At 36.6% G+C, this 24,926-nt stretch overlaps 1 protein-coding gene across 1 annotated transcript in view; it reads left to right on the top strand.

Moving 5' to 3' along the window:
- Nucleotides 1-2,550: 2,550 nt before the first annotated feature.
- Nucleotides 2,551-24,926, top strand: part of LOC121235759 (alpha-glucosidase 2) — a 34,517-nt gene continuing 12,141 nt past the window's right edge. Inside the window, exons 1-19 of the mRNA XM_041132148.1 lie at nucleotides 2,551-2,936; nucleotides 3,638-3,929; nucleotides 4,091-4,159; nucleotides 4,237-4,374; nucleotides 4,476-4,593; nucleotides 6,364-6,446; nucleotides 6,880-6,975; nucleotides 13,133-13,301; nucleotides 13,376-13,518; nucleotides 13,630-13,716; nucleotides 13,944-14,129; nucleotides 18,031-18,198; nucleotides 20,184-20,304; nucleotides 20,407-20,476; nucleotides 20,797-20,884; nucleotides 20,980-21,100; nucleotides 22,657-22,850; nucleotides 23,425-23,533; nucleotides 24,035-24,190. Of these exons, the coding sequence (XP_040988082.1) occupies nucleotides 2,749-2,936; nucleotides 3,638-3,929; nucleotides 4,091-4,159; nucleotides 4,237-4,374; nucleotides 4,476-4,593; nucleotides 6,364-6,446; nucleotides 6,880-6,975; nucleotides 13,133-13,301; nucleotides 13,376-13,518; nucleotides 13,630-13,716; nucleotides 13,944-14,129; nucleotides 18,031-18,198; nucleotides 20,184-20,304; nucleotides 20,407-20,476; nucleotides 20,797-20,884; nucleotides 20,980-21,100; nucleotides 22,657-22,850; nucleotides 23,425-23,533; nucleotides 24,035-24,190 (2,596 nt within the window). The 5' untranslated portion in view covers nucleotides 2,551-2,748. The remainder of the gene's footprint in view (nucleotides 2,937-3,637; nucleotides 3,930-4,090; nucleotides 4,160-4,236; nucleotides 4,375-4,475; nucleotides 4,594-6,363; nucleotides 6,447-6,879; nucleotides 6,976-13,132; nucleotides 13,302-13,375; nucleotides 13,519-13,629; nucleotides 13,717-13,943; nucleotides 14,130-18,030; nucleotides 18,199-20,183; nucleotides 20,305-20,406; nucleotides 20,477-20,796; nucleotides 20,885-20,979; nucleotides 21,101-22,656; nucleotides 22,851-23,424; nucleotides 23,534-24,034; nucleotides 24,191-24,926) is intronic.

Here is a 24,926-nt window from a genome sequence, read left to right as displayed (position 1 = left end):
TGTGCACCTGGTAAAATAATCGGAGGAATGACATTCTTGTGAAATTAACGGAATACTAGCATTTTCGAAATAGTACAAATAACCATATTTTGGAAGTAGTACAAATAACCACAAATAATCACATAATTAGAATACTAGCATTTTCAAAGCATACTCGGTTAGTAAATTATGAGCAGTCATGCACACTCCATAAATGCACAATGAGGTCAATTTAGAGTTGAGAATGAGTGTCTCTGTCTTTAATACGATAATGTTGCTCAATGAACTCCATAAATTCAGGTATAATATCGTGCGATATTGGTTCAAGGACACTATCATTGAATTGTTCGTAAATGAATTGGTTTGCACTGAGATATAGATGACGCTCATCTTCAACAATTATATTGTGCAAGATACTGCATGCGTACATAATGTCCTTTAAAACTTCACGAACAAAATATCTAGCAGGTCCACGCACAGTTTCAAAATACGTTGGAGTACTCCAAATGCACGTTCCACATCTTTCCTTACAAACTTTTGGAGGGTAGCAAAATGCTTTTTCTTTTTTCCTTGTGGAGTATAAATAGTTTGACTAATGTTGCTCAAGAATGATATATATCATTAGTAAGATAATATCACATCGTATATTCATGGTCATTGATTGAGAAGTTGCACGGAGGAGCACAGCCTTCGGTCAATGCAGTAAAAACAAATGATCGATCAAGCACATTAATGTCGTTATGAGACCTAGGCAAAAAACAAAAAAATGCTATATCCAAAAATCCTAAGACATAGTGGCCTCCAAAATAATAGTTGGTTCATTTATATGGCCAGCGTACATACCTTTCCAAGCACTAGGATAATTCTTTTATTTCTAGTGCATGCAATCAATGCTACCCATTCATAAAAACCCACGCCTTTATCCAACATCTAGTAACCTTGCTATATCATTATTGTGCGGAGACCTCAAGTGCTTATTAGAAAAAATTGACACAATCGCCTTAACAAATTTTTTTCATACTCACTGTTGCGGTGCTTTCTCCAATTCTAACATACTCATCCATAAGATTTGCGTTGTTATCCCATATGCGAGCATCCCAATTGTTGTAGTCATCTTCTGAAGGGAAGACAATTTGAGCCTTCCACTGGCGTCTATTTTTTGAACAAAATAATCATCATAAACTTTAACTACAGAATGAATTTGTACAAATAGACCTCGACCCATTCGGAACCTTCTCCTAGAAACATCTGGTGGATATATTGGTAGCTCAACAAAGTAATCATTCCAAAAGTGTTGATGACCTTCCAATGGATCATGTCTGATGAACGTACAATATTGAGGATTATGATGACATGAAGTAGATGCTCCCTCAATATCCCTTCGTTCTTATTCTACCGCCATTGCTTCAATCATATCGAATTCATGATCAGAATAATCATCATATATAATATGATCAATACTCCAGGGATCTATAGCAAACTGAGGGAAAATAATTTAAAGAATTGGAAGAAGATGAGTGAGAAATAGTCTAGAGATTATCTCTTTATAGGGCGTAATTCGAGACTGTTAGCTACAACAAATAAGGTTGATAGAAGAACAAAGGTTGTCAAAATGTGTTTATTGGTTTCATGAACTGTAAATGTGATTATTGAGTAGAATAAGGGTTAATATAATGTGTTTGTTGGATTAAAAAATTATAGATATGATTGTTGAATGATTAGACTGACGAAAAAAGATAGTTGACAAACAATAATTTAATTTTAAATTAAATTATTAATTAATATATAGTCAGTATAATTGTAAAATATGATTTTTTAAATATTATTATTAAAAATTAATATTTATTATTTCAACATAAAAACACAAAATAAAATATATAATTTTACCCCTGTTACTTTTGCTCCTTCACGAATCATCAATATGCTAAGACCACTAATAGTGGACTCAACAAAATTATATTTTGATCAAAATTTAATTAGATTGCATAAAAACTCACTGTAGTGGACTCAACAAAGTTACAGTACTTTTAACTTTGATAATTTTTACTAGTCAAATCTGTTGAGTTCAAGTTGCTTGCCAAATATTATTTTAGCATAAACAATTTCATTTCCCGCGTGTTATTCTTTTCGTGCGAGTTAATAACTTCAGGAAATTCATCTTCGTCTCAAAAGTACGTAGCGTCCAAATTCAAAACTCAACCACAGAAGGTGGCCAACCTCCATAAGTCATCATTTCAATGACGTGACATCATCTTGCTAGAGTATTTCAAATTCTAGTTATACAATATTATTATTAGTTGATGTCAATTTTTTCTTTTAAAATTTAATATCAAGGTTAGAAAATTAATGTGTATTTTTTTAATAACGAATAAATATTTAAATTACAATTAAGATTAAAATAAATGAAAAGATCAAAATTAATATTTTAATAGAACAATAATAGATTAAAAGAGTCTATTATTTAATATTATTAAAAAATAATTAGTTAAATTTATAAAAGTAAATACTCCGACTAAATTTTAATCAAATTTTATTAATTACACTGCTAATACTCTGATGCTAAAGAAAACAATCGGATAATGTAAAGGTGAAAGCGTGCCGACGGTTGGCTCTTCCTGCGGGCGTTATTATTTCGAGCATAGGTTCAAAAGCCTTTTCATCACCATCCATGTCAGGCTGCCATATTTTACTTCAAACGCTCCTTTCTCTCTCTTCCTGTTGAATATTTTATCATTAAAATAAGAAAAAAGAAGTTCACGGGCTCCACCAATGGGAGAAGCACAATTATTGAGGTTGGCAGTTGGTGGGGGTACGCTGGACCTCGCGCACAGTCACCAACAGCAGCATCATTTCTATAAGAGTTGCTGTATCTGGAGTTCGAACTGGAGTGGACGACGATTGTCATCAGTATCGAGGTTGAAGAAGCACGGTCTTCTTGGTTCCGAGGGCCTCTTCAGGTTATCACTGCTTCTTTTATAAAAAGAATTTCTCAAACATTTAACGTTATTCTCCGAGTTTTTATAAACTCATTTGGGTAAAAACTAGTCGAGGTTTTGTTGCGCTTGTGATGCGACTGTCTTTATTTTTATTTTTTATCTTATAAGCAATAGGATTTGAGCCCATGGCGTCCGCTACGTGATCTCATTATCATAGACATAGGTTAAAAGAGTTTTGCTACGTAAAAATTTAAGTAAGGTGCACTGCCCGTTGTCCTCAAAAAGGCCTTTATTGTTTTCAAAAGGGGTTTGGGGTCAGCCTCTCTGTTGTTTTGGGCCTTTGGGGTGCGGGATTGGGAGAAGTACGTCTTACTGCATATAGTCCAGTGTTGTTGTTACAAAAAATAAACCTAAAACAATGATATTTATCTTACTACATTCTAGATTTTAAAAAATCCTTCACCTGAAAATTTCTCCTTTCCGTCTATGTGAGGGTAAAGTGATCGTTTCTCATGTTTTTTTTTAATATCCGCTACAAACCATCTCGTACGTGCTTCCAACTTTATAGGCGATTCTGTAAGATTACATTCTCATATTGTGACATGACCTGTAATGTCATTTTCAACTTGAATATCCTTTTCTGCTATGTTTCGAGGAAAATTGAGTAGGATACTGAGTGAACACTACGTTAGAGGCTTCCTAATGCAAGCCGTGGTATGCAGGAAGAAGAGGCTTAGTAAGGAGTTAATTAGTAGAAGGTTGACATCTAAAATGGCTGATTACAAAGAAAAGAGCATCACTGCAGACGTCACTTCAGGGGATATGATATTTCAACCTATACTGGAAGATGGAATCTTTCGATTTGATTGTTCTGCAAATGATAGAGATGCAGCATATCCTAGTTTATCTTTTATAAACAGCAAGGATAGGGATAAACCGATTACAGGTCACAAGGTGCCCCTATATACCCCAACATTTGAATGTATTTTGGGGAGGCAGATCGTTAAAATTGAGGTCAGTTACTACTGTGTAATAGTTTGTCCTCAACGTGCTGTACAATATTTTCTATCCAATATATTACCACAGATACATTGTTTTTGTCTCTTTTCTGCTGCAACTTCAAGTCTAACATGATTCCTCATTAATTGATGTGATGTAATTTGCTTCTGGTTTAGCTTCCTGCTGGCACCTCCTTTTATGGAACTGGAGAAGTTAGTGGACAACTTGAGCGGACGGGAAAGAGAGTAAGTTATTTGCTTGATATTTGACCCATGCAAGCATTATCCTTGTTCTCTAAATATAGTGGTTTCATTTCTTTTAGGTTTTTACTTGGAACACAGATGCATGGGGTTATGGTCCTGAAACTACGTCCTTGTACCAGTCTCATCCTTGGGTGCTAGCTCTTCTTCCCAATGGAGAGGCATTGGGAGTTCTTGCTGACACAACACAACGTTGTGAGGTGCTGTGATAAATGAATCATATGGAAGTTAATCTTTCTGAAACCTTTAGACTTTATAAGTTTTACCTATTTACTGTTTGCATTTATCTTTTCATAAGCAGATTGACCTCAGGAAGGAATCGAAAATACAATTTGTTGCTCCATCCTCATATCCAGTTATTACATTTGGTCCATTTTCTTCACCCACTGATGTCCTAAGATCTTTATCTCATGCAATTGGTAATTTCTTAAACAATGTTATCTTTTATTTCTTTAATCCCTTATCGTAACAATTCAAATATGTTAATGCGGCCACAATGACTAACTCAATTATAGATGAACCTAAAATTTGGTGACTGATGGGTCTTATTATTATTTAATACAAAACTACGCGGTATAAGTGAGGTTTTCCCAATGAACCATACATCATTACTCTTTGCCAGCTATAATTTTTGGAGAGTTTTCCTTATGCAACTTGAGATGTGACCCAAGGTGAGCCATAGGTGAAATTCTCATTGCAAGGGATTTACATCTCTGGAAATTCAAAATTTGAGGTTAAGTTTTCTTCAATAGAGGAGAAGGATGAAGAATGGGATTCTAATTCCTAGGTATTAAACTTAGAAATTGTTTGCTAACTCTTACATCTTTGAGTGTAGCTCATGTAATTCTTGGTTGGTTTTCCTTTTCTTGTTTGACTTATAGCTCTTATTTGGTCATTAAAGGCCTTCTAACTTCTATTTTTATTTATTTGGAATTATTCCTGTATTGTTTTAGGATTTTGCTTCTTTGTAAGCACGTATTTTGGTCTTGTAAAGATTAGAGAGAAACTCTGATGAAGGCTTTGGTGATATTCCAAGGATTCTGTTTATTGAATTGTACTTCTAGCACAAGGATATGTTTCTCAATGCTGTTATGACACATTATTTCCTTTGTGAGAACTCAGATTTACTTGGATACATGTTTCAAATCTTGTACTTGTCTATTATCATGAGCAAACAAAATTAAGGTTTGCGACAAGTTCTTATGTCAAAAGCACTGATACTGATACATGATACATGATACATGATACATGTAGAAGAAAATATATACATGAAAATCTAAGTTTTAAGGAAACTAGGATATGAAATGATGGGGATCCACAATTAATTAATTAATTTAGGCCTCGTTTGTTTTCGCAGATGAGATGAGTTGAGATAAAAGTTGAAAATTGAATAAAATATTGTTAGAATATATTTTTTTAATATTATTTTTGTTTTGAGATTTGAAAAAGTTAAATTGTTTATTTTTTTTTGTGTGGGAATTTGAAAAAATTGTAATGATTAGATTAGATGAGATGAGATGAGAATAGTTGTAAAAACAAATGAGGCCTTAGAGATATATTTTATGTAAGTTTAATGTTAGTTTTATGCCACAAAAAAACAACATAAAAAGGCATCAAAATGCTTAAAAACATATTTAAAGGCAATTTTAAAGAAATATTTGATGGCAAATTAGCATGTTCAAACTCTAGACTATAGTTAAGATAATCCAATTGTGACCATCTCATTCCCTTCATGATCATCATCATCCTTAAATAGAACAGTCCTAGTGTCTGCACATCAAGTGAAGCGCTTGCAATGGAAATGTCAAGCATCATCCCAAGTGCCCTTCCAATATCCAACATCTTGCTCACTACTTTCTTATAGTCTTCCCTATTCCTTCATATTGTCAAGGATTAATATGCACAGGAATCAGATTGTTACTCTTTTATCAAGATCATGCTCGGCTCGTGTCTGAAGTTCAAAAACATTTTTAATTTCCAGAAATGTATCTGACAACGTGCAAATCTGTATCAGTATCTGATATGCGATAGATACTGGTACTTAAAAGGGTTTTCAAATATTTATGATTCTTATAGTTTGCATTATGAACACGAATTGTTTGACTACCAACCACTAACTCGTTCTTTAGCCACAAAATTTACCACTTGGTAGAGAAGTATATGCTGAATAACTAATGATATGTCATCAGGATCCGTATTTATGCCCCCAAAGTGGTCGCTAGGCTATCACCAATGTCGTTGGAGCTATGACTCAGATAAAAGGGTTCTTGAGGTAGGTACTTTCTGATTATTTCTATTTATCTCAATTAAACTAGCATCTCCCTATCTTACCCTCCCTCAATTCTCCTTGCATGCTTGTGGTAGTACATATTCAAATACTACTTTGGATTTTTTTGGGGAAATTTAGAAGATTGTCCATATGTTGACAAATACAATATATTTAATTTTAATTTTTTGCTGAAGAGAAAGCAAAATCATCATATTTCTTATTCCTGACAATAGATAAGAGTTTAGGCATGGCATGCATTCTAATGAAAAACCTAGAATTACACTCTCTAAAATACCTTGGACCATATCTGGTAATTTTCGCATTTGCGTCTTCCGCTTGATATTTAGCATTTAGGGGGGGGGGGTGGGGTTATATTTTTTTTTAACATTGTATAGCTTTCTCTTTTTCCTGATCATTGAACTTCTCGTTTTTGTAGATTGCCAATACAATGCGGGAGAAAGGCATACCTTGTGATGTCATATGGATGGATATCGATTACATGGATGGCTTTCGTTGTTTCACTTTTGACAAGGCATGTCCTCCTTAAATGGTCCCTAGTTGTTTACTTATAAAAAAAGATCCTCTGTATGATCATTCCATAGGACATTAATTCTTGGTCATCTGAATTGAATTTTTCATAAATCATGTTGTTCTTATACTTTTACTACTTTTTTACCGACCAAAAAAAAAAAATACTTTTACTACTTTTTTGGGTCAAAATACAATTTTAGTTCCTAAACAGTAGTAGGCTTCCAATTTTGGCTCTGAACTGGTGATTGTTTCAATGTAGTCCTTCAAAAGATAGGAATAGTTAAGTGCTGACTTTACCCTATTTGACGCTCCTATGAGAATGACAATCGCCGATGTGAAACGAACATGGCAATATGGAAGCACAATCTGGGATATAAATAATCGTAATGCGTGAGTAATCACATTATTTTCAATTTATTTTAACTTTTAAAGATATTATACTCATTTGTATCAATATATTCTAATATGACGAGTTTCATGATTTTCTTCTATTTTTCTAATCCTAGATAGATATCTCTCTTGTATACCTCCTGTATACATGGGTTATTCCTTTTGCAGTCTTTAAAATAACTTCAATTACTTATCAAAGAATATATGTAATTTTAAGGCTGGATTGTAATGTGGCTAGTTTCCGTGTACTTCGGCTACATCTTTTTCTATCAATAAAGTTTTATTCTTACTTATAAAAAAATGTCATCATAAACAAATAAGTCCAGAAACTAACCATAACAAGAATCTCTATAGTTACATAACATCAAATCAAGTCTACGCTACCAAATACTGAACCAAATAATAATCACAATAATCTTAGTAAGATAAATCATTTGGCTCTTGTGCACTTGTATTATCAACTCCTCAATATTTCATAAAAACTCTAGTCAATAGGATCTTGATATGTGGTATTATCTAAAAAACATAAGAGAGAGTTTTAATGAAATAAGTTAAATTAATCCAGATTAAATCTTGGGATCTGTTTAAAGAAGATCCAAAGAATATACATTCCTCATTTCATCATGCCCATGAAATTTAAGTTCTGCAGAAAGTACTAAATGGATTTTAGTTCAATAAAAATAGAATAGCAAAACCATTAGGTAATAATTTACAGTAAGCAGCAAATCATTCAACTACTCTCAAATAGAATCAATAACCTTATTCCCTAGACTTCATCACTCATGGTCATACATTCACTCCGTATGACTAGTTTGTGTGATCCCTTGTTAGGATGATGATCCCCTACTTTGGTCAATTTGTATTACTACTATAGCCTTTAATGATAAGTTCCCTAAAACGGTTTTACCTTACTTCTTTCTTGCTTATCCAAAAGAATAATAATTTTACCTTAATTGGCTAATCCTCAAAACGACACAATTGTAATTGATGTCATTTTGTTTGATACCTAGTCTTTTTAAGCTTTTAATCAATAAAAATAATGACCTCAATTACATGATAAACACATCAATTCAAGATTATTATAAGCTAACTCATCAAAATCCCCAATTTTCAGTTTATGCCAAGCCTTAAATTTCGAATTGGTGTAAAGTAATCATAACCAACCAAGTTTAACCACTCATTCACATGTTTCTAGTGTATGATTTTGAAAAAAATGTCACATGTATCAATTTATCAAACACTAGTATAGGTAATTTTTCAACTCTTCACAATCTATTTTTTGATGAGTAATGCTAGATACAAGTCTCAAATAGACAAGCTTTGCGTAGGCCCTTTGTAAAAAAGTATGTCCCACTAAAAATGAATATTTTTTTTACATTTTTTCAAGGTGGGTTCACTTTTTTACAAAGCCTTGCGTAGTGCTTGTCTATTTTGGGCTTGTATAGATCATTTCTCTTTTTTGATAGGTAATCAATAATTTTTATTCATAAGAAAATGATGTATGCATGAGAAGTACCTAACTAGGGTTTATAACCGAAAGTAGAAAATAATGGACATTTAGTCCGTTAAAATCAATGACCCCTGCCCATAAGGACTAGGTTTTAAAGAACTGACCACTCTTCAACTTTTACTTATAAAAAAAAGAACAAGGTTTTAAAGAAGAGAACTTTAAGCTTATCCATTGTCAATTTGCGATCTTCAAAGTTTCTATCATTTCTCTCCCGCCAAACGAACCAACACATACATATAGGGGCTGTCTTTCATATTATTCCACTTGTGGATTGCCTTGGAGTTCTCTCTAGCTTGCTAGAAAATCCACCAGCCTACGAGGCATGGCCCATGATAATTCTATTCCCGCAAAAAAATATCCCACATGGTCCTAGCCACCGCACAATGTAAAAACAGGTGATCTACTGATTCTCTATTCTTATTACACATGCAACACTAGTCTAACACCATTACACGATGTTTCCTCAGATTGTCTGTAGTATGAATCTTGTCTAGGGAGGCTGTCCAAACAAAACAAAAAAACTGCTTTTAGAGGAGCTTTTGTCTTCTATATATTCTTCCATGGAAAAGTGGTCATGCCCTAGCTAGTTAGAACTTGGTAGAACGATCTAACAATGAATCTACCCTTCTTGGAGGTGCTTCAATTGATCTTATCTATGGTGCCCTCAATCACCCTGACGTAAAATATAGCAAGGTAAAAAACTCGGTTATAACCTCCAACTCCCAATCTTGAGCTACCCTGATGAAACCTACATTCCATTGAGGGGAACCACTAGAAAAGACCAAGAGATCAGCTACTGAAGCATCATTTGCCCTTACAAGCTCAAAAATGCCAGGGAATGTTTCTTTGAGGCTTTGTTTACCACACCATTTGTTATGTCAAAATTTGACTCGAGAACCATCACCCACCTCAATACGTGCATGGCTTAGGAAAGTCTCCCATCCTTTTTCTATTGTGTTTCCACAAACAGACCCCATATGGTCCACGTACCTTATTTGAGCAATCCTCCCCAAGACTCCCCAAATTTCGAATCTATAATTGACTTCTATAGGGCCCCCCTTTCTTGTTGGTACCACCACATCCATTTACCCAAAAGAGCTTGATTGAACTTTATCAAATTATAGATCCGCAATCCTTCCCCAGATTTTGGTGTGCAAACAATTGACTAGTTCACTAGATGAAATTTGACCTTGTCCCCCTTCCCATTCCACAAGAAATCCTGTTGCAACTTCTCAATACGATTAGCTGCCTTTGTAGGGAGTTGGAACAAGGACAGAAAATAAGTTGGTAGATTAGAAATGGTACTTTTGATTAGAGTAAGCCTACCCCCTTTAGACTAGTATAACCTCTTCCAAGAAGCCAATTTACGTTCCACCTTTTCAATCACGCCGTTCCAAATCGCCTCTGATTTGAAGGAAGCACCCAACGGTAGGACAAGATATTTCATAAGTAGAGAAGATATCTTACATCCCAGGAGGCGAGCAAGATTCACCGCATTGGGGACAACTCCCACCAGCACTAATTCAGACTTTGAAAGATTCACTCTCAAACCGGAGATAGCTTCAAAAGAAAGGAGAGCCCTCAAAGATTGAATATGCCCATGATTTGCTCCACAAAAGATGACAGTGTCATCGTTAAAAAGCAAATTAGAAATATCAATAGAGCCATAATCACCATTTCCCCCAAGAAGCCATAGAGAAGGCCACCTTCCACAAGTCCCAAAATCATCTTACTAAGAGCTTCCACGATATTGAAAAGTAATGTAGAGAGTTGATCCTCCTGTCTCAAACCATGAGAGGAGTCAAAAATCCCACTGGCGAACCATTCACCAAGATAGAGAAAAGCTAACTGTAGAAATGCAATATGCTACCCAAGCACACCATTTCAGCCCAAAACCACTTCTTGCAAGTAGATAAAGCAAGAAGTTCCAGTTGACATGTTCGTAAGCTTTCTCCATGTCTAGTTTGCAAAGTAATCCAGGTTCTTTAGATTTGAGTCATCCGTCCAATGCTTAACTTGCAATTACTGCTGAGTCAAGAACTTGTCTACCTTTGGCAAATGCATTTTGAGGCTTTGAAATTAACTTTTCCATCACTGTACTCAATCTATTAGCTAGAACTTTGGAAAAGATCTTGTGCACCCCATTCACAAGGCTAATAGGGCAGTAGTATCAATGAATCCCCATTTTTTGAAGGAATGAGAACTAAAAAAGTAGCATTGAAATTTTTTTCAAACCTTTCATTGGCATGGAACTTCTTGAAACACTTTCATGAGATCATCCTTGATCACTTCCAACAAACTTGGAAGAAACCCATGGTAAAACCGTCAGGGCTGGGAGCTTTATCACTAGCCATGTTACAGATCACTTTGCACACTTCATCTTCTTCGAATAACCTCTCAAGCCACCCTGGACCCCGTTGGTCTAATAATTCAGAACTTAATCCATCCATTTTCGGTCTCCATGCGTACTATTATGAGAGTAGGTGTTCGTAGTACTGTATGATGTGGTTCTTGATGACTAACTGGTCTGAGGAAACTGCACCATCTACCATCAACGCCTCAATTGCATTGTTCCTTATGCGAATTAGCCACCCAATGGAAGAATTTCATGCACTTGTCTCCCTTCTTTGGCCATAGTCCCCTTGATTTTTGTCTCCAAGAGATCTCCTTCATCAATGTTGCTCTTTCAAATTTTGTGACTACTTGACTTTTGAATTACATCCGGAAAATGTAATTCCTAATCTGGAGTTATAAAAAACCTATCAATCCTTGTCCAAGATGGGCTTTTATGGCTGTTGGACCATGTGAACGTGCCTTCAATTAAAGGAATATCCATAAGCTCATGTTCGAAAATGAAGTCAGAATAACCCCTCATGGTGGGGTTAAATTGAGATGCACTTGATCTTCCACTCGGGAAGCGAGTGATATTAAAGCTCCCCCTATACATTTTGGTATCTCCCACCAACTAAGAAGCCCCACCAATTCTTCCCACAATAGCTTTCTTTCTGAATCAAGATTGGGGCCATATACTCTTGCAAATGCCCACAAGAATCCATCTTCTATATGCTTAAAGGAGCGAGCCACAGTAAACTCTCCTGCACATTCATCCATTCTCTCCACCGCCCTTTTATCATACATAACTAAAACACCCCCGGATATCCCTTTAGATGGCAAGTATGACCACAACCAACATGTTGACATCTCCATAAACTTCAAACTAATTCTCTTCCAACTTGGTCTCCTGTAAACAAATTATATTACTCTTCCATTGATGAAGTAAGTTTCTAATTTAGAGCCGCTTGTTACTCTTATTCAGCCCCCTTATATTCCATGATACAATTTTTGGTTTCATAAAGAGACCGTCTTTGCCCTTCACTCAAGATACCCCTGGTTAGAGCTCCTCTTCGCAATCTACTAATGTTTTGTAAAAATCAACACTTCAGGATAATAAATCAACTAAGAAACATAACTCTATTGGTGTAATTGAAGAAATCCCCAATCTTTGAGTAGGATAGGTTGTGGCCCGCCATGAGTTTTCCAGCCGGTTTGGCCAGAATTTTAGTTTTCTGCTGCTTTTTGGGGTGGCTAAGCAAAGCTTTAAGGTTAGAGAACGCTGGATAATGTATGGGTAATGCAAATCCTGCCAAAACTATGATCTAGATAGAATATTATTGTTTAAAGACTGAAACTCCCTTATTCCTCCTTCGCCGACGATGGCTGGGTGGCCAATGGCGTTCACCTTCTCTCTTTCTCTTAAACTCTCCCCCTTTCTTTCTTTTTTTTTTTTCCTTCTTTTGAATTCCCACCAGCAGATTTCTTCAAATGAGTTTAGAAGAGTGTTTGAGGTTTCTCCCTCTCTTTGTCAATGGTCATTTTGTTCTATACTCTTTTTTTTTTCTTTCTTGAGTGGGAGGGGAGATGGGGAAGTTATCCCCATGTGCTGTATATGCAGCTTTCTTTCTTTATTTAAATTACACTATCCGTGTATTTCTCCAGGTAATCATAGATCAGTTTTTATTTCCTTTTTAGTTTTTTTTTTTCAACAATTTGTGCATTTTCTATTTACAATTACCTAATCTTGATTGAGGTATATATAGTGTGTTCATGTTAGGTTCTATATTGTGCTACATGCTACAACTACTGTGAACTTTTAATTACAAAAGTTAGTTCCTAGTGAGTTGGGAATGAATTAGCTATCTTGTATTAAATTCTTGACACAATTCTGGATATTGAAATAAGCAATTATGATATCTTTCAGGATCGTTTCCCAAATCCAAAGTCTTTGGTAAATGACCTTCACCAGAACGGTTTCAAAGCTATCTGGATGCTTGATCCTGGAATCAAACATGAAGAGGGTTATTTTGTCTATGACAGTGGTTCCAAAAGTGATGCCTGGATTCAAAAAGCAGATGGAAGGCCTTTTGTTGGTATATATTCAATTTACACTGGTACGGCGTATTTTGATAGTTGATGTGTTACTGTATTTCCAATCTGTCTTCAGGGGAGGTATGGCCTGGGAATTGTGTTTTCCCTGACTTTACACAGTCAAAAGTTCGTTCCTGGTGGGCTAGATTAGTTAAAGATTTCATATCTAATGGTGTTGATGGCATATGGAATGATATGAATGAACCAGCTGTTTTTAAGGTAATTAAACAACTCTATCTGGTATTGACATTTTTACATTATCATTTTATATTTTAAAAAAAAAAAAATTGTTTAATTATTATTATTATTAATATTATTTTCAATTTTTAGTCTGTAACCAAAACGATGCCCGAAAGCAATATCCATAAGGGAGATGATGAGCTTGGAGGTTGTCAGAATCACTCTCATTACCACAATGTATTACTCTGTGAGCCTAGTCTTGTGTTTCTTTCTTGTTACATGCTTTATTATCCCTACACTCTTCTTGACGAGCTTTTGCTGTCAACATGCTTTGAAAATAATCTCTGGGCATGGATGATATATATGCTAGTTGAGTTTGCTTTGGTCCTGAAAGATCCGTTATTGGAAATTGACTTGCATAATATATCATGAAGTTTCCTCATTTATTGTTTTACCCATTCTAGGTGTATGGCATGCTGATGGCAAGATCAACATATGAAGGCATGAAGTTAGCAAATGAAAATAAGCGACCTTTTGTTCTCACCAGAGCTGGATTTACTGGTAGCCAAAGGTACGCTGCAACTTGGACAGGAGATAACCTTTCAAATTGGGACCACCTTCACATGAGTATCTCCATGGTACTTCAATTGGTAAGTACTTTTCTGACTCCACTTTGCCAGAAGCAAAATTGGAGGTTTTTGCTTTTGTTTGTTTGATTCTCTTGTTATTTATGGTTTTGGCTTTCCTTCCAACTCTCTGCAAATCTTTTCTTTATCCCATGGCTCCGTGGAGAACTTTGGAGCTGCCTCTATGGTGGTCATGTGAAGCCAAACTAGGAGTCTAGGGCTAAAACAGTTCTTAATTGGCGCCAGTAGTTTGTAGGTGTTTTTTTTATGAGCAGGGATCTGGAATTTCACTGGAAGTCCAGTATAAAATTTTCCTTCCAGGGCTATTTTCTTAAGCCATCCAATAGCCCTTCCGATCAGCTTTAAAAGGAACCACTTAGTTTTTTCTTTTTCCTTTTCCTGTTTGGTGGTAAAGTATTAAAGAAATGCTAAATCCTAGGGACGTCCTCCAAATGTAGAAGCAATATTTTTGCTGAAGATTTAGGGAGATGTCTTCTCTTTCTGAGTTTGAAATATCCCTGGGGATAGTTCTTCCAGGCTCTACATGGGGTATTGATTTTTATGTGACATGGGGTATTGATTTTCTCACATAAACTGCACTGCATCCTTTCTGAGAAGGAACAATGAAAAAAAATTATGTTCTCCATGTGTGTATTGCACAAAGAGCAACAATTTCTAGAGATGATCTCACGAGTCAAAAGTTGATCCTTAATGAGCCTCTCCTGATGGCCAGCTATAGAATCATGGCTTGTTTCTTTTGATGAATAAGAAATTTTATTGAGACAAGTAGCAAGACAAAGCCAATTACACAGGAAGTATACAAAAACTGAATCTAGTTACAAGTCAGGAGCTAGAAAAGGAAAGAAGGAAATCATGGACGCTTGTTCCATTAAACACAATAGCCGAAGCCTATTGAAATAAGATATTAAAGAAAAAACGTCTAAGTTCATCCATCGAGCGTTCCTTATCATCAAAGCATCGACCACTCTCCGCCCAAATACACCACACAAGGCATAGAGGGATAATATTCCAAATAGCAGCAATTTGCAAATTACCCCTTTAACCTCTCCAGCAAACAAAAAGATCCACCACTCTCCTAGGCATTGCCCAAGCCATGCCACTCCTATTAAACACTTCATACCATAACGCCCTAGTCACCTCACAATGTAATAATAAATGATCCACCAATTCACCGGCTTTCTTACACAAAAAGCACCAATCCAAAACAATTAATCCATGCTTCCCGAAATTGTCCAATGTCTAAATCTTCACTAAAGAAGCAGACCAGCCAAAGAACACAACCTTTGAAGGCACCTTACTCTTTCAAACACTTTTCCAAGGAAAGGAATGTACCCCATTTGGCCTTGACAACAACTTGTACAAAGAAGGAACTGAAAACTTCTTATTACCAGTATGCCTCCTAACCATCTTATCACTCTCATCCTGCCCAAGATGTGTAGCATACAATAAGCCAAACAATTCAGAAACGGCCTCTATTTCCCAATCATTAACGGCTCTAGAAAATTGAACATTCCAATGGGATGAAACACTCGAACAGTCCAAAATCTCAGCCACCGAAGCATCCGAATTCTGAAAAATATGAAGAGATCTAGAAAAAAAGCACTAAGAACCCTACCACCTCACCATTGATCATGCCAAAAACAAAGTCAGGAACTATCACCAACCACAAACCCCACCCCCCCCCCCCCCCCCCCCCCAAGCACTTCCATATTTTGAATCAATCATGGCCCTCCACAAGGATTTGCAATCTTGATGATACCTCCATAGCCATTTCCCAAGTAATGCTTTATTAAAGATACTCAACTTTCTAATAACATTTTCAATGGTGGTTGGGGGTGTTTAATGACGAGGTTACTATTTGACTGGAACTATATAATGGGATTCTAGAATCAGATAGTTATAGAAGCAAAAGCTTTTGAGTTCTTGAGGGATGGAAAATATTTGCTCATCACGAAGAGGAGCTAGAGAGTTGTGAAGGAAATAAGGCTGGGGAGGTCCACAACATTCTGGTTTGCCAAAGCCTTAGAGGACTGTTTGAGGGGAGGAGGAAAAGTATTCTATTAAGCTCATCGTTAGGGAAACAAAGGGTTTGTTGCGTAGAGATGCTTTAACTCATGTGGCGGTTACATGGCTTTAGTGGAGTATGGAGGTGGTGGTAGAAGAAATTTCATCTTCATTCCAGAGGAGAGAGATGAAAAGGGATGGAGGAAGATGGTGGATACACTGAGGGAGGCTGGTAGAGAGGGTGGCTTTGTGGCTAGCAACAGAGGAGGGGAAGCCCAGGTGCCGTCGGAGGAGATGGTGGTAGTGAACCAACCCAATAGGCGATCGTACATAAAGGTCCTCCAACAAAAGGAGGGAAGGTCTGACATGCCTATCAGTCTGAATGGAGGCATTGTGCAGAGGCAATATGGTGGTGGCAGCTACGTTATCGGCTTGAAAGAGGATGGCGTGTACTTTGCTCTGTTGGAAATGAAAAGGCAGATTGATTTTCTGCAGGACAGGATGGAACATGTTTTAAGCTGTGTAGAGTGAAAGGTATGGGATCTAATGGGCTAGATTTTAGGCCCAAGAAAAACATTACACTCAATAAGGATCCAGTGGGTAGAGGAAAGGCCAAAATGGATTTGGGCCGACGTAATGGGCCTCAAACCGTGGGCCAAATTAGACTTACAACAGGGGTTGGCCCTGGTCACGTTTGGATAAGATAGGGCGCTGGTGAAGCAGGCCCATCAACCGGTGAGACCCAGACCAAGCCATTGGAGGTGGTTCCGATGGTCGCGATAGGTACGTTGGTGACACCTGAGTTGGATTCCGACAACATCTACACCGAGATACGTGTGGTGGTACCTCCTGAGTTGGATTCTCACACGCTGGTGCCCTCTGGAGTGAAAGACATCGTCACGAATGGCTTTCCAACCGAGGGGGTGGAACCAACACCTTCCCAATTGGAGGTGTCATTGACTGTGTTTGAGCTTCATGAGGTGTTATCGGAAGAAGGAGACAGGAGGAGCGTGGATTTCGTGGAAGATAGCCTCGTAGGTCTACAACAGGGGCTTACCGAGGTTAGTGAGGATGTGTTTTTGGTTCCTGAAACACAGGAGATTACCCTTCCTTCTGTTAATGTTGAGATCAACGGGGGTACTATGGTTGAATGGGAAGGATGTAACCTGTTTGGAGGGGAGGGAGATGGTGGGGATAGGGAGCCATTCCCACTGAATTGTCTATTACCAAATGAGTCTGAAATCTCGTATTGGGTACTCAAAAAGGTAAAGGACATTCAACATGTGGTGGGAATGGAGTGTGTGGGTTACGAAGAGCAATTTATGGCCCTTCTCACAACCATTGAGGTGAGCCATTCTCACTCCAAGAAAGCTGGTTCCAAGAAACAGAGGGAGCTTAAGAGACTTAATTGGTCTTTGAATGAGGGTAGCTCAAGTCGAGATAGGTCCAAAGGGAAGGGTACTGTTGTTTCTTTATGAAGCCGAAAATTGTATTGTGGAATGTCCAAAGGGAAGGGTACTGCAAACAGTGTCCCTCTTTTCTGAAAACAGTTGCCCCCTTTTTGTTCATTTAGGTTGCGTTTGGGTAGTGAGGTGATCTCAGATATTCTGTGAATAGAAGTGAAAAAGTAATGATAGAATATTGAACAGTAGTGAATAATAGGTTAAAAGTAATAATAAAATAATGAATAGTAGTGGAGGTTGTGAGCTGTCTGAATTCTAACATTAGATATTTGTATGAATTCTTCCCTCACTTTGTTCAGTTTTGGAGATTGTGAACCGTTTTGCTTTTACGGAATAGTTTATCTAGAGATGCACTTTCATACTCAATTTTTTTGACAGGACACTTCTAATTTCTTTTCAACATGGAACTTCTAATCTTGGTTTTAGTTTGTGTTCAGGGACTTAGTGGTCAGCCACTTTCGGGACCTGATGTTGGTGGGTTTGCTGGAAATGCAACACCCATGCTTTTTGGAAGGTGGATGGGTGTAGGTGCTATGTTTCCTTTTTGCCGTGGGCATTCTGAAACTGGCACCATTGACCATGAACCCTGGTCTTTTGGGGAAGAGGTTTGTCCCCCTTTAGCACTACAACAATTACATTATACTGGTTTCTAACTTGTGGTTTGTATGTGATGAGCATTTTAAGTTATTGATGATTGGAGCTCTTAACTGTGCCACTTTGATTAGTTGCAGATGTATAATTCTTTTTAGAAATGGACCTGTGATAATTTATATACATAATTCATTCCCTATATATTTATGTCAACTGGCTGTCCTAGTGTTCTTATTTTCACATTTGAAAGGATCATCGCACAATGAATAAAATATGGGTGAGGCTGGAATCCAATTTCGTGTATGCTATCTTGCTGTATATGTTTCTATAATTGTTTGATTGAGAGGTTAGCCTATTTTTCATCATCTCAAAGAAACAAAGTGAGCCATATCTATACAGCATCTTTATTGAATGCTAATACTCTTGGATACTCCCCAATATGTTCCCCGTTTTCATCGACAAACCCAAAATGTTAGAATGATATTGATAAGTGAGAAAACATATGTATCAAGATTGGATACTCCTGGTCTTTATGCTAACACCTCAAGCATCTTTATTAGAGTGTTGACCTTTATTAAACGTAGGATAGTTATGTTACACGCTTTTACTGCTGTATAAAGGATGCCTTTGTAATTTAGTTATTGTAAGTCATACTTAAAACTGCAGAAAGTTTAAGAATATGATAACTAAGTTAATTCGTGAAAACTAAGAGAATTCCTTGGTTGGTTTCAATTTCACTTTAGTTGCAGCAGAATTCCTAAAATCACTTCCTTCGTAAGTAACTACCTAAATATACGATAGAAGTTCTGAAACTTTTGTGTTAATTACATATGGTATCCTTCTTTGTTACTCCTATCCCTTTCTCCTCTAAATAATGGCTGATGTTAAACTATCACTTGTGATAAAAATTTTATGCTAGCTTTCCATCTAACATTACCATCCTTTATCCAGAGTTGGAACTGGGTATGCTATAAAAGATCTGACACTGAAGAAAGCTGATTTTTAATGAAAGGATAATTTCTAACAATCTTCCATTTAAAGATATAACTCATATTCACGTGCTTCATACCCATTTTAATCTGTTGGTTGACATAAAATGTTCTCTTTACCATGGAATACATTAAAGTAATATTTTTTTTTATCAGTGGAATACATTAAAATAACATTAAAATAATATAATACTGCTTATAATCGCATCCATTGACTGCCTAAGCCAAAGTCTCAAGTAGAATAGTAATGATATTTGTGTAAAGTGAAATGTAACAAGCAAAACATTACCCTATTGTAATTGAGTAAAGCACCAACCATCCCAGTCCCTTAATGCCTGCACGAAATTTTCATTTCATATGGATTTGACTAATCGGTTTACATCCTAGAAAGAGTATCAGCGGATTTTCATAGGAAAAAAGTAAGACTTTTCATATTATAAAATTATTTGGTCCCTCTTGAACTAATATGTTGCCCCCTTTCCTATATTTTAGCTTTTTTCTGCCACATCACAACTTTATTTTCCAAAGATAAGTAATTATGTTGAAGAAAGAGGCGGCTAGGGTATTTGTAATGGGGGGTATAAAAAAGAAGACCAAATATCTTTGTGATGAGTACTTCTAGTAGGGTACCGTAGCCCTATCAGATACGGAAAATCTTGTGTACTTACTGCTCTATATTCAATATATCATAGAAAATTAAAGAGATATTTTTTGCATTTTCTGCCATATGAAGTGTGAATTGTGGAATTGTCATCCCATTGAAGTCTATTTCTTACTCTGAGGATGATTTACAATTGTTTTATCATGCTACAGTCGTCCACCTAAGTTTCTAGTGCGCAAGTGTTGTACTAAAATATAGAGAGCTTATATCATTTCATACCCTAAAAGTGGAAATGACTCATTCCAGTCTGTCTTATACTCAGAAATTACTGATTGCCCCTGTCCAATTTCTGTATTGTTCTTTATCTGTTTTGCCTATGATTCGTTGGAACTTACTCCAGTTTTATTAGTGTGAAGAAGTTTGCCGCCTGGCATTGGAAAGGCGCTACCGCCTTATACCGTACATATACACCCTTTTCTATATGGCTCATACAGTGGGTACTCCAGTGGCAATGCCTACTTTTTTCGCTGGTGGGTTCTCATGTTGTTAGCTAGTCAAATTCTGTCAGATGGATTTTAAGAATATTATTACATATTATACATGTTTGTAATGTATATTGATTGCTTTTGCAGATACAAAAGATCCCAGCTTAAGGAAGCTTGAAAATTCTTTTCTTTTGGGTTCAGTTTTAGTTTATGCAAGGTTCTCATCCTATTCCTCCCCAATTTGGTCTTACTGAAAGTCAATAGATTGTTATGACTCCAGTGTTTCTTCTCTTTCATGTAGCTTTATTCCACTTTGCGCAATAGGCATTATTTGTGTCACTGGGAAAAGTAAAATAAAAAGTTATAACTTCTTTTTTTTTTTTTTGAAAATCATAACTCTCTTTATCTTGAATGGGTAATTTGTAACCCTTTACAGAATAAAGATCTCTCTCTCTCTCTCTCTCTCTCTCTCGATATATAAATATATCTTGTACTTGACCCATAAAATTTTTATTAACAACCTTGCCATTTGATTAGCACGATGCGTGATCAAGGGCTCGATAAATTGGACTGTACAATACCCAATGGAACTTGGCTGCGCTTTGACTTTGATGACTCTCATCCGGTATCTATTCTTACATCTTTGTTTTGACAGTCAATGTTTATGGATTTAAATGTTTTGTATGCTCTCTGTCCCTTTAATTTATTTCTGGACTTCAGGATTTGCCAGCTTTATATTTACAAGGTGGATCAATTATACCTTCTGGTCCTCCTCATCAACATGTTGGTGCAGCTAGTCCTTCAGATGACTTGACACTTCTTGTGGCTTTAGATGAACATGGTAAGTTTATTGTGTTCAGCTTTTCTGGAATAGACTTGAATTTTACGCGTAGCGATGCATATAAATTTGGTGCGCCATAGGTTCTCTTTCTCTCTCTCACTCATTCACAAACACACACAACTTATCCCCACCTGAATCTGACATATTCGTCGGTGGGACTCATGTATTTCTGCAGGTCCTATCCTTATGAGATAAGAAGGAGAGGGTTTTAATTTAATCAAAGGATGTAGCCTCGAGTGAATATGGCATTTCAAGTCGCTTGGGTGAAGTCTTAGGACTGGTTTGGTTACACAAAACCAAACTATCTCATCTCATATAATCATTACAACTTTCCCTAACTTCCACACAAAATATAATAAACAATTCAATTTTTTCAAATCCCAAAACAAAAATAATATTAATTATATTATAACAATATTTTATTTAACTTTCAACAAAACATCTCATCTCATCTCATCTGAATTGCGTAACCAAATGAGGCCTTAAGGTTTTTGGGCTCTCAACGGAGGAAGGAGTTTATTTTATTTCAGAGATGAGTAGAGAGATAACAAGGTTTGTCTAAGTGCAGCAAAATCAGCATAGGTTGGTGGCATGGTGGAAGTTGTGATACAGGCATAAGGGAAGCCAGAGTTTGTGAAATCCTCCTGTGTTAGAACAAGATCATAGCTCATCCATTGTTGTTCTAATGCTCACGGTAGATTGGGATGGGATAGCTACTTTGTTTAGTTACATAAAGCCTCTAGTTTTTTTTTTTTCCTCCATTTATTCATCTGTAACGAGTTTCATTGAAGCCACACCTTCCTCAATTATCATTGGGGAATGTTGATACCAAGGATTGAGAAGGTTGGCTGGGTATTGAAAATTACAGAGGGATCTTCCTATAGGGGTGTAAGTGTGGGGGAGAGCACAAATTTCACTCAGTGAATTGGTCCAAGGTGCACTCCCCAATATGGCAAGTTGCGGAGAAGTAGTTATGGAATTATGCCAATAAAAAGGAAATCCATTTGGAGGATGGTAGTTCAAATGGAATATGGCAAGCTGTTTGAGTCTTTTCTAGTTGGTTGGGTTATGCCTGACATGTGGAGGATCTTTCATGTGTTAAGGATATTGTTTGGCAACCACCAATGTGAAACTTTGTGGAAAATGATCCCTATTTGTCTAATGGAGGGAGAGGAATGACCAAAGCTTGAGGATATTATGAAAATTGTGGAATTGTTGAAAGGATTTCTTTTTTAGAACTCCATTGGATGACTGCAAATTTATATTCTTCCAGCTTTAGTTTCTAGGCTTTCTTGACCCTTTTTTTAATTTTCTGGATAGGTGCATCTTTTGTATCCTTTTTGTGTACTTGGACAGGGTCTTTGCTCACCAATAAAATGATATTTCTTTTTCAAGTAAAAATGGCGCACCAAACCCAGGTCATATTTTGAAACATTATTGTATGCCCGAAAGGTTTTTGGTCTGGAGGTTTTGCTCACTATATTTAAAGTCTTGCATGGATTAGGCTTCAAAGGTCATTTCCTGCTCTAGGGACATACTTATCGTTTTATTTACAGGGAAAGCTGAAGGTGTTCTTTTTGAAGATGATGGCGATGGCTATGAATTCACTAGAGGTGAATATTTGTTGACACACTATTATGCTGAAATTCAGGCGTCAGTTGTTACTGTGAGAGTTTCAAAAACTGAAGGATTATGGAAGAGGCCAAAGCGTCGACTGCATGTACAGTTATTGCTTGGCAGAGGTGCAATGGTAAGTCTTCCTCTTCTTTAGGTAAAATGCTGAATAGTCTAAGATATGCATATCGTAAAAGACAACATACAGTCTTCCTCTTGGAGCTTCTTTCAAGGCCAAGTCCATTAGGAATGATGTGTTGGAGAAGATAGAGCGTAGGCTAGATGGGTGGAAAATGATGTATCTATCAAAAGGGGGTAGGATTACCCTTATAAAGAGCACACACTCAACCAATCATTTCTCATATTGCAGCTGTGTGGAAGATGGCACCTATTTGTCTATTGTGGTGTATTTGGAGGGAGAGGAATGACCGGAACATTGAGTATTGGGAGTGCTCTATGGAAGATCTGAAAAACTTTTTCTATAAGACTTTATTTATGTGGGCTATTGCTATAGATTTCAGTATCTTAGTTTTAATGATTTCTTGTATCTATCTCTAGTTCCTAATTAGGTGCATTCTCTTGTATACTACTTGTGTACTTGGATTATGCCTATTTTCATATTAATAATCTTTCTTATCAAAATAAAAAAAGATGATGAACATGATCCAATGTTTTAAAGTTTTCATATCTAATCTGTGTACCTCCAACAGCTTGAATCGTGGGGCATGGATGGAGAAGTTCTTCAGCTTATGATGCCCTCAGAACAGGAAGTATACAAGTTGATCTCTGCCAGTGAAAAGAAATACAGGACTCGTTTGGGTAATATAGCTTCTTCAACGCTGTGTACTTGCATACACCTTTATGATTGAGTGCATATTGATCTGGCTGTATGTGAATTTTTTTAAATCCAATATCTTTTGTTTTTCTAAACACATTTTTTTATATATTTTGATTTTTGTGGTTTCTTCATTTTTTCTGAGGAGTTGCATCTTTTGCGGTATAGTCCAATGGTTACGGTTTATTATGTTTTCATATAGTCCACACTTAGCTGTCCCAGAGTTCTTACTAGACAGTTCGTCATTATTTTTATCTTTTTTTCTTGGGTACGGGGGGTGGGCATTGGAAGGAAGTTGGGGTAAAAGCTGTATGATTTTAGACTCGTCTCGCATTCTTCCTTTAAAGAGTATCCTATACTATTTATACTTTTCACCATAATCTTTATAAGGGATGAATATTATTTATCATTAGAAATAAGTTTTACTGACAATGTTGGAATATCTAAGTCATCATGCTGCTGAGGATTTAAGTTTTTAAATGCAGAAAGTGCTGAGCGCATTCCAGATGCAGAAGAGGTTTCTGGGCAACGAGGAATAGAACTTTCAAGGACTCCCATTGAATTGAAAAGTGGTTGTTGGATTCTGAAAGTAGTTCCTTGGATAGGGGGTAGAATTATTTCCATGACACACCTTCCTTCGGGTAATACTTTTGAATGGGATAATCTTGATGATATCTACTCTTTCTTTTCGATTGTGTACTTTGAAAATGGTTGACAATAAAATCTTAGTATACTAATGCAATCAATTATTGTTTAGTCATATCATGTGAGTCATTGTTATTGTCACTATTCTCCACGGTAGTCTATGTTGCCCCTACCTTGTCTCAAACTGTTTGTGGCATGGTGGCACCACCATTTGTGACCATCTACAACCCCTTTTCTCACAATCACCACCTTAGTTTACCATCTTAGTAACCATTACAATCAATATTATTATGTCATTTATCTGTTTGCATATGACTTTAATGATCCAAGGAAAGACCAAGTCACACTTGGGTTTATAATTCAAAAGGACTAATCAAGGTTACAAATGGAAGCTTCCTTGGAATCATCATAAGTTCTAAGAACTTCTCTCCTCCATGCAATGTGGAATCTCATCCACCACCCTTCTTCCCATAGATATGGAGTGTTACAATCTCCCCCACTCATATGCTTGATGCCTCTTGTTAGGAGATTCCATTGTGGCGTCGCTCAAGTCCCACACTTCTGGCTGAAATTGATTCTGATACCACTTGAATGGCTCAAGGAAAGCACAAGTTACATTTGGACTTATTCTCCAAATAGACTAGTCAAGATTTCAATTGAAGCTTCCTTAAGATCATTAGAGATGTTAAGAACTTCTCCCTCTCAGATAATGTGCAATCTCATTTGCTCTCC

Source organism: Juglans microcarpa x Juglans regia, chromosome 6D (genome assembly GCF_004785595.1).
Source record: "Juglans microcarpa x Juglans regia isolate MS1-56 chromosome 6D, Jm3101_v1.0, whole genome shotgun sequence".
In the NCBI taxonomy this organism is placed as follows: Eukaryota; Viridiplantae; Streptophyta; class Magnoliopsida; order Fagales; family Juglandaceae; genus Juglans; species Juglans microcarpa x Juglans regia.
Note: the sequence above shows the minus strand (reverse complement) of the source record. Positions and strands in the feature narration are given on the sequence as shown.